The following is a 9,729-nucleotide window of genomic DNA, read 5'->3' on the forward strand; positions in this document are numbered from 1 at the left end:
CGCTGGTGTGAGGCTCCCATCTGCCCTCCAGATTCAGCATTATTGCAGACAGCCAGAGCACCTCTCCTGTGGTTAATGGAGCTTGAACAGAGCAGAGAAAATAGAACACCTCATTCTGCACCATGTTTAGGTTCAAGTGTAGGTCAATGATAATAGGGAACACTGCCAATATCATTGAATTATTGAGAGTGATTATGAAAGACGGCACAGGCTGCTTCTGTTTTGTGTGGCATGTCAGAAATTCCTGTTGATTAGCCATTAGGGCTGTTAATGCTAATTAATCATTCAGTGTCATTTCATGTGAACATCTCCTTTAGGTTTCTGTATATATGTGGAGTCATATTATTATAAAGGAGCACAGTGTCATATGTAGGGGTTTGCTGCTGTGTACCAGGAACTCTGGTCGTGTCCTTTTCAGATCCTTTTTATTTTTTGACGTGACCACCAATACCACAGTCATTTAACCATGATGATAGTGTTAATTGGCCATGATGAGAGCCTAACCAAGATTTTGCTACAGTTCAGATCAGCTGATATCAAAGCTGACCCTCAGTTTGATGCTCCTTTTGCACATTTAAAAAATACAAGTACAGCGATGCTTTTTAGGTTGCTTCTTACTCTGGCCAGCTTATGCTTTCCAGATATGTGCACAGAGGTGAATTGTGGGATCTCTTTTAAATATAGTGGTACTGACTGAAAGTTATCAGGAAGCCAAGAAGGAAAAGGTTGAAGAGGCAAATGAGAAATGCACAGTTGTCCATCACAATCAGTGTGGCTGTCTCCCAAACCATTTCGATAGGGGTCTGGTTTAATTAGGCCAAAATGACTGTTTGGTACCAAGATGGCTGCTAAGTAGGAAAACTTGCTTAAAGCTCTTTGGTGATTGAACAGAAATCTAACTCGTGCTTGTTCCCTTTCTTGTCTTCATCTAGATGTGTCGTGGCTGAACTGGTGTCTAACTGGCTCCTGTCTCTTCAGCCTCGTCCTCATCCTCTTCTTCAGGGAGTCCTACGATCGCCTCTACCTGGACGTCTTTGTCTCTGTGTGACACTATGAGGATGCAAATGTGCAACCGAATAATAAAGGACTAAATAATAACTCTTGCACAACGAAGATGAGAAAAGGGAGATGAAGGGCAAGTGAACCACCTGCGCTCTTTTAACATGTAATGTTTTAGGAATAAGCGTGATCTCAATGTTTACTCTTTATAGGTGATCGACTCAACGCCATATGACTGTTTAACTCGTTATTACCTCCTTTTGTCTCAGTGTTTGTACGTAAACGAGCTTTTGTGACGGCTTGAGTTTTCTTTACCGGGTACAGCATGACGGACGGTTGTTTATTAACTGATGATGTAACATTTAAAGCTGTAATCAGTGTGCCCCCCCCCCCTCTTCCCGCCTTCCTGCCATGCGGCTGTTTGCATCCCTCCTCCTGATCATCATCCCTGCAGAAACTGGACACGCTCAAAATTACTGCACATCACGTTTACTACAGATCGGCATCAGAGGTGTGGAAAGGAAAATGTTTCCTCAGCCAATCAGCAGGCCTGGCTGTACTGGATCTCCTGGTGTTGTTGGCTGTTGCAGATGTGCTCGTGGTGAGTTTGCCTGTAATATTGCCTGTCAGTGAGAGGCAGGGACTCGCTCCCTGTTTTATCAGCCTCTCGAGACAAATCTCATGGAAAAAAATCTCCCAGATTTCGAGACATGGGCCGGGATCAGACACACCTGGAATCTTCTACCAATCTGCTGCACATGTGGAAGAAATAAAATGCTCTCTGTGTTCTGCCTGTTTATAGATAACTGTATCAATTTCTGGGAGGTTTGCTTTTTAATTTGACATTCGTTTGGGGGTTTTTTTTTTGTTTTGTTTTTGTTTTTTCTTGATCGTTTTTATTCATTTGTTTCCTCAGAAATCTGCCAGTATTTACTGGAAACATCTCAACACTAACAAAGCTAAAGAGTTAAAAAAGAAAAATCATAACAGGATGAAAATTTCAACCCCTGCTAAGATCCACAAAGATGAGACAGGTTGTTTTATTATACAGACTGGATTACGCAACATTTGAATTGCCAAGCTGCTGGTCTCCAAAGCACCAGCGGGTGTTTTGCACCAAACATCTGTCACTTACATTTGTAACTTGTTCATGTTTGTGTCTTTGCCTTGCACATCACTTATGACAGAAGTGTTTGTGTTTTCCTTTAGGTCCTCTAAACGGTTTCCTGGTGCTTTTTTGTCTTTTTCTTTCTTTCATACTTTTTTTTTTTCTTGTACGGGGGGAAAAATAAGGGACGTGTTGCCTTAATATCCCAGTGCAGTGCGTTCAGCCTCCCTCTCCTCTACACTGTGACTATTTTATGTGTAAATTTTGTAAAAGGTCATGTTCTGTTTTGTGGCACATGCTCTGGTCACACTGTGGTGTCCCAGGTTTTGGTGATAAATGTTCTGTGGAAAAGAACAAACATGACTGTCAGATATTTCCAGCACCTTATTAAAGAGCATTTTACAAATAATACTGCTGCTGTTCTCCTATTGTTATGCTAATAAAGGTTATTGAAAACGTACCTCTGGATAACTTGTAGCCACCTGACATCAATTTGTGCTTCCCAGAGTTAATCTTTGATTTTAGTTTCTTTGGCCACTGACCTGTTCATTTGTTGCTTTTTTCTTCTTTCACATCACAGTCGTTCTCTGACCTTTCCCCAGAGGACACTTGCCTTTGTTCAGAAGCAGACGTTTCCTGTGCTGTGCGCTCACACAGCTTTTTCAAACACTGTGTCCCTCTCACTTTAACGCACCCTGTTTAGGCTTTACATACATTGCACTGTGATCCTTAGTCAAAATGCAGTCTTCAACATTTTGGATCATCACTTGTGCTCCATGCACATGCTAGTATGTATACAAAACACGGACCATCGCTCATTGAAGTCTGTTTTGAAATCTCGATTTTTTTTTTTTTTTTTTTTTTTTTTTATTTATTTTTTTTTTAGCTTGTTCTTGGGTTGTTTACAACCGTTCTATCAGTTCACAAGAACTGATAGTAGTAGTTATCAACCCACTTTAGCAAGTATATTTGGCAAGGTGCAATTATCAATTGTATAAGCTGAGTCACAAAGATGCAGACCAGCTAGTTATTGTAAGAAACATGCAGGTAAAATGCAAAACTAAAGCTCACACTATGAAGTGGTTTATAGAAAGTAAGTCATGTTATTTTAAAATAACTGCATTAAACAGCTCTTCTCTGAATGCAGAATTTATTATAGCTTGAAGCAGATTTCAGTTAAATTCGATTGAATTTTATTTATACACCACTAATTCACAACAGCAGTCACCTCAATCGCTTCAGTTGCTTAAAATTTAAAAATAAAGGCCTTACAGTAACAAAAATCTCCAACAATCTAACAGTTCCCTATGACCAAGCATTTGGCAGCAGCAGGAAGGAAAATCTCCCCTTTAACAGGGCATATTACTGCGACATTTGGATGGTAAACAACATGAAAGCATGGATTCTGCTCTGCATCAACAGCCAGTAGTGCTGGTTGTGTGAGGGTATCGGGCAACTTTTCTTGCAACACTTTGGGCCTCTTAGCACTAACCGAGCATCATAAAGAGCCACAGCCTGCCTGAATATTGTTGCTGCCCATGCTCATTACTTGTGAGTACAGTGTTCCCATCTTCTGGTGTCTGCTTCTGATAGGATAGCGCACAACGTCAATTAATGCTTTTTATAACATCAATCACAAATACTTGACTTACACAGCTTGTCACACTGGAAAACATAAGATTGTGTTACAAATAAATATTTACTAACATAATAAAACATAAGTTTTCACGTCTTGAGTTGCAGAACTTTATGTGTTCACACTTGTATTGGCGATTGGGCCTTTAAGAAGCAGGTTGCATCACACTCTGGTGGGACCTGGACTTGTTTTCTGTTATTCTGGCAGCACAGCAACCTCCATGCACATCATCCTGAGGCAGGAGGAGAGGAAGCTCCCAGGAGGACACCTGCATTCTAGGAAATCTTTCAGTTTTCCTGCTTTTGTCTCTCTTTGGATAAAAATCAGGAAGAAGATGCTTCACCCATTACCTCACTCTTTTTAGAGCCTTGCATTACATCCATCCTGCCTGCACGGTCCCCTCCCTCTGGTGGACCAGCTGGGGATGAGCTCATGCTCTGTTGCTGGCGAGAAAAGGTCTCTGGGGCGAGTGTGTATGCTACAGTCATCAGTCTGGTTCCAATTACTATGAGTGGCTCTTCGTGCGAACTAAAAGATGCTGCGATTTATCGAACCCTCTGTACAATATTATTCTGTTGCGAACTTAAAGCTTTCAGCTATTGCCATTGAGACTGGCAGGAGTTGTGACCTGCATGGGCCAAGACCTTTATCAGGGGTCAGATTCACAAAGAGACATAAAAAATAAGTAACATCAGATTTGATGGTTTTAGGTTGGGTGTGCCGTAAAAAATTATTGCACGGCATTTGAAGCAAGCCTCCAGGGACATAAAATGAGTCCACTTTACGTCCCTGCTGATCCATGATGATCTGTTTGGTTTTGAAGACACTACCACAGTTAAAATAAATGTGCCTTCTTATGCCTTTTTTTTTTTTTTTTTTTGCTTTATTGGAAGTTTATTAACAAAGGTTCAGTTTTTTCCTCCTATCTTCCATCCTGTTTGTCCCCTGTGATTGGGCAAAAATTGGACATGACATAACACCGAGATTTTTTTTTTCAAATTAATCAACAATGCAGATTAAGAAAACTCTGAGGTTATTAATTGATATATTTTTTTGCCGTGGGTGTGTTTGTTTGTTTATTTGCAGTATCAAAGTCCAAGAAATGGTTCCAAGGGAAGGTCGATTACTCGTTACAAGTGGTTGTCAAGCCAAACTCCCGGAGCTGTTTATATAAAAGCAGCTGTTGTTCAGTAAAACTTTATCATGAAACTGGAATGGTGTCCAAGCAGCCATTGTTGATGGTGGAGCTGGAGGATTTTAACTTCATAAACACAAGAACACAGAATCGATGTGCACATTGGGGACTTAATGATTCAGTCCCATGCAGAACTTGTGAGTTTGCTCACTTACAAAGATATCAACAGTCTCTGATTTTGTTAGTTTCATTTTCATGGAGACGGAATATCAACCAAAAATCTCAGAAGCTTGGTGGGAAGATGAAAACTGTTTGGAAAATAACCTTCTAGGACCTGGCGTCCACATATGAGGACATCACATTTTGGGTTATTTAGACCAAAATACAGAATTTTGCTCTATTAGGGCCTGATATCCACTTACCAGGACATTATACTGCCACTGAAATTTAAAACTAATGTCCTCATATGCGGATTTTTGTTTTCTCAGAAACAAAAATCAGATAAAAAAAAAAATCAGGTAATTCTTTGTTTTTACATTCATCAGGTCCCAATCAGTCCAAATATAGCAAAGAGAAATTAAAAATGCATGGCATGAAAGAGTTTGGATCTTAGGAGGTTAACGACATAAGTCGCCATCAGTCTGCAGCTCCATGCCTAACATCACCTCATAGGGTGAGGACGATCATGAGAAAGGTGCTGGATCAGCCCAAAACTACACATGAGCAGCTGACTAAGGCAGTTGGGACCAGAGCCACCAAGAACTCCATGCTGTGCTCGACTGAAATCTAGCAGTTTCATAAAACCTGAGGTGGAAAAATATCTTGTGTGAAAACAAAAAAGAATCAGATCTCCAATGAGTTCAAGCAAATCTTAACTTAGTGAAGTTTAAAATTCAAGTCAGATTCAAAGAGAAGCTCCTGCAGGCAGAACACCGCTGTTAAATACTTTTATTAAATCGGGTTTTAGCTAATGCAGAAATGACTAGCAAAGGGAGCAGATGTTTTATTCACACAGAGGGATGTTATTAAGGAGAAACCACTTTTGTCTTTTACAGTAAGGCCCGGGTTTTAGCTAACTCCTCTAACAAACACCGGGGGGAAAAAGCAGTGGCTGTGTTTTCTTGTCAGGGAGAGATTAGGTAATGATGCTTACATTTCACACTGTTCGCAAATGCAACACTAACTGTTTATTAACAGCCTTTCAGCAGCCGTTCAATTCCAATTTCTCCCCCTGGCTCGCTGTCAGTGTGGGACGTGGTGTCATGGCTCCGGGTCCTCTGGGAGCAGATGGGGGCCACACAAAGTGTAACAATAGTCGTCTTTTACCCACAAGCAATTTGGATATTTTGGCTTTTGTTGCTCAGCCTGTCAAAGGCTATGAAAGCAGCTGGCTGGCTGACAAAAACTGGTGTCACTGTTGCTGCGTCTGACATTTTTATACCCTGTCCTTTGTTTTCTCCTCTCAGACACTGCTGCTGGTTACATTTCCCTGTTGTCTCTCCACTGAGACTCTGCTTGTTTTTCTCTCTCTTGTGACTCAAAATCACTGGTGTCTTTTCCTATCGTCGCACCTCAATGTCTCCTTGGGCCTCCCCGAGCTTCAAAAGTCCCTTAATTGACTTCTCCAGTATTATGAAAAATGAGCCACACTTTCAAATGGCTCATTTAGCACAATTGCTATCACAGTGCTACTTTATCTTCAACATATTTAAAAAGGAGCTAGGTGCTCTTGATTAGGAGCGATGGGCTGCAAAAGCCAGCGCTACCAGCGTTTGACAGCTGGCCACTAATTTCCCAATTCATCACAGGTGAATTTGAGGTATTTGGTTGCTCCTGTGGGGAAAACACAGCATACATTAAGTTATAAATATGACACAGGTATTTGTGAAAACCCTGAGACAGACTTGTAGGAGTTATAAAAGGCGCACTGATAGTCCAACTCCTCCAAGATGGCACATAAATTTGTGCTATTGGCAAGAGGTTTGCTGTGTCTCCCAGCACACTCTTAGCATGGAGGAGATTCCAGGAGACAGGCAGTTACTGCAGGAGAGTTGGACAGGACCGTAGAAGGTCCTTAATCCATCAGCAGGACTGCTATCTGCTCTGGTCTTGCTGATGGGCAAGGACGAATAGGATGGACACTGTCAGAGCTTCAAAATGACCTCCAGCAGGCGACTGGTGTGAATGTCTCTGACCAAACAGTCAGAAATGGTTTTATGAAGGTGGCCTTTGGACCCCACATCCTTAGTGGGCTCTGTGTTCACTACCTGACACTGTGGAACCCGACTGGGGGGTACCAGAATCGGCTGGTCCACTGCCTGTGCCCTATGCCTTCCACAGATGAGAGCAGGTTCACTTTGAGCACATGTAACAGACGTGAAAGGTTCTGGAGAAGCTGTGCTGCAACATCGTTCAGCATAACTGGTTTGGGTCTGTGATGGTGTGGTGAGGCATATCGATGGAGGGATACACAGACCTCTACAGGTTCGCCAACATTACCCTGACTGCCATTAGGCATCATGATGAAATCCTTTGGACCCATTATCAGATCCTATGTTGGTGCAGTGGGTCTTGAGTTCCTCCTGGTGCACAGCAACACCCGGCCTCATCTGGCGAGAGTATGCAGGCAGTTCTAGGAGGATGAATGAGCTGACACCATTGCAGCTCCTGAACACGATGTTTCGACCCATCCTGCACCAGCAGGTTGCACCTCAGACTGTCCAGATCTGGGAGGAGACCTCCCAGGATCATAAGTCATCTCATTATGCATACCCTAATGTTGTCAGGCACGCACGTACATTGGGGTCATGCAAACTACCAAGTACCATTTTGAGTTGCTCCAATGAAATTCATCCTGACACATAGTTTTTTTCTCTTTGGTTTTCAGGGTGTCTTTGAACTCAGCCCTCTGTAGGTTGATCGTTTTCATTTCCATTAAAACAGCGTGGCATCGTTTCCTAACACATCAGCCAGTACATTTCAGCATAGATACATTTTATAGGCACATTTTGCTTTGTATTGTAGCTTCCTAACTACCACGAGTCAAGCTGGCCAGAGCCAGGTGTTCTTCTTTTCACAAGTTTTGAACTTTTAAGTCTGCGGAGAGCAACTTGTATATTCAACAGAGTTTCGGAGGTGTTCTGAGAAAAAGGAGAAAAAGTATCTACCTGCACAGCCAGGTTCTGCTTGGCTGAGGCTCCTCAGCTCTAATGCAGGAGGACGTGGCCCTGACGGAAGCAGCATGTCCTCTGAGCAAGAGCAATTATGATAACCATGCAAGCGGAAAGGCTGTAGCCGGAAGAACAGGTAGGCAGGCTTTGATCCGGCAGGCTGTCTATTTAAATCACAGCTCACCTTTGCTACAGATGCAGTCCTCAGCTAATGTAGATGGGGTTGGTGAAAAAAAGAAGCTGTCTGCAGGATCCGTGAGCTCCTGTGTCATGATCCACAGCTGTTTCACCCCACGAAACATCACATGTTTCACTTGCCCTCGCTCCTTGTTAAAGATGAGTGAAGGTGGGAGCGACAGACTTCGAACAGGCTGCTCCTCTGGTAGTGCAGGCAAAGGCTTTGAGGGAAGAAAACACTGTACTGTTACACTGATTGTTGATAAGTTGGTCATTAAAGCTGCTTTAAAGTTACATCCCACATGCAGCTCATGAAATCTGCAATGTTAGACTTTAATTATGTACCAGCAGTTAGTGTAAAAGCGTTTAAATACCAAAAATATTGTGTGCTTTAAAAATCTTTTTTGGACTCAGCTATTCTTAATGCAGCTGTTCACACCAACTGCATAATTCTGCTGGACGACTTTGTGGCATTTATTTATTTTTAACCAAGCTCAAGTTTTCAGATTTTTTGGACGTGAATAAACGGATCTGACCAATCAGACTGCTGCATTGGCAAGCAAGGCACTCTTAGCTCAAGACACGCAGAATATCCAAATAGAAAACGAATACTATTGTACTCAGACACACAGTTAGACACTGCTATGGCTCAGTCAGCTGTCTGAAATCATCCCTTCTCTGCCTCAGATGTGGTCCCAACTCTGGCAACAAGAGCTCATCCTGCCCCACTGACATCCTGAAATATGTACGAAAGCGGTCGTGATTCAGCTTCAACTCCTGGATCAAACCATGAAATTCTCCCTGCTGCTGCCTTCTTGTGAGAATTGGACCCAGAATCTCTGCTTCTTGTTTAGAAATCAGGACAAGCTCATCATTACTTGATGATGATGTCATTTTTTTTCACAGTGCATCTTTTTCAGGAGGAATTTTACACAATGTCTCAATTAGTGGAAATTCTTTAAAGACAAATAAGAACTGGTCCTTATGGAAAGAACTTATGGAGCAGCTACGAAGCTTTTAATGCACAATAGCACAAAAACATGCGTTAATGTAGGGATGGGCACAGTGGTACAGTGATTAGAGACGTCACCTCAAAGCAATGCGGTTATATGCTCAAACCACAGCTGGGGGCCCTCCATATGGAGCCTCCATGTTGATTATAAGTTGGTTGTAGCTCAGAATGAGAGCAGTGAATGGTCATGTGTCTCTCTGTGTTGTCCATGTGATAGACTGGTGACCTGTCCAGAGTGTACCCCACCTCCTGCCCCATGACTGCAGGGATGGGCTCATCCCTCCCTTTTATACTTTACAGAAACTGAACACACATACATCTACATGCAAACTGTGTTAAAGAGGCGTATATCACAGCTTTCAAACACTTTCTTAGGAGGGACTTTCTTAATCTGACCTTTTTCTGTGAGCAGAAAATCTAGAAAGACGGTGTTTTAAACGTGCGTGCTGTTAAAAAAGCAGCATACACTATGATGTATCTGTCATTTAGGGT

The 9,729-nt window shown here is 42.3% G+C and overlaps 1 protein-coding gene across 1 annotated transcript in view; it reads left to right on the forward strand.

The window, feature by feature from the left end:
• The window catches only part of slc49a4 (solute carrier family 49 member 4), a 47,232-nt gene extending 44,665 nt beyond the window's left edge, over window positions 1-2,567 (forward strand). The window contains exon 9 of the mRNA XM_085435159.1: window positions 933-2,567. Within this exon, the coding sequence (XP_085291285.1) occupies window positions 933-1,048 (116 nt within the window). The 3' untranslated portion in view covers window positions 1,049-2,567. The remainder of the gene's footprint in view (window positions 1-932) is intronic.
• Window positions 2,568-9,729: the final 7,162 nt, after the last annotated feature.

This window comes from Copadichromis virginalis, linkage group LG16 (assembly GCF_057382275.1).
Source record: "Copadichromis virginalis isolate Kocher_CV1m ecotype Utaka linkage group LG16, C_Virginalis_male_GT1.1, whole genome shotgun sequence".
In the NCBI taxonomy this organism is placed as follows: domain Eukaryota; kingdom Metazoa; phylum Chordata; class Actinopteri; order Cichliformes; family Cichlidae; genus Copadichromis; species Copadichromis virginalis.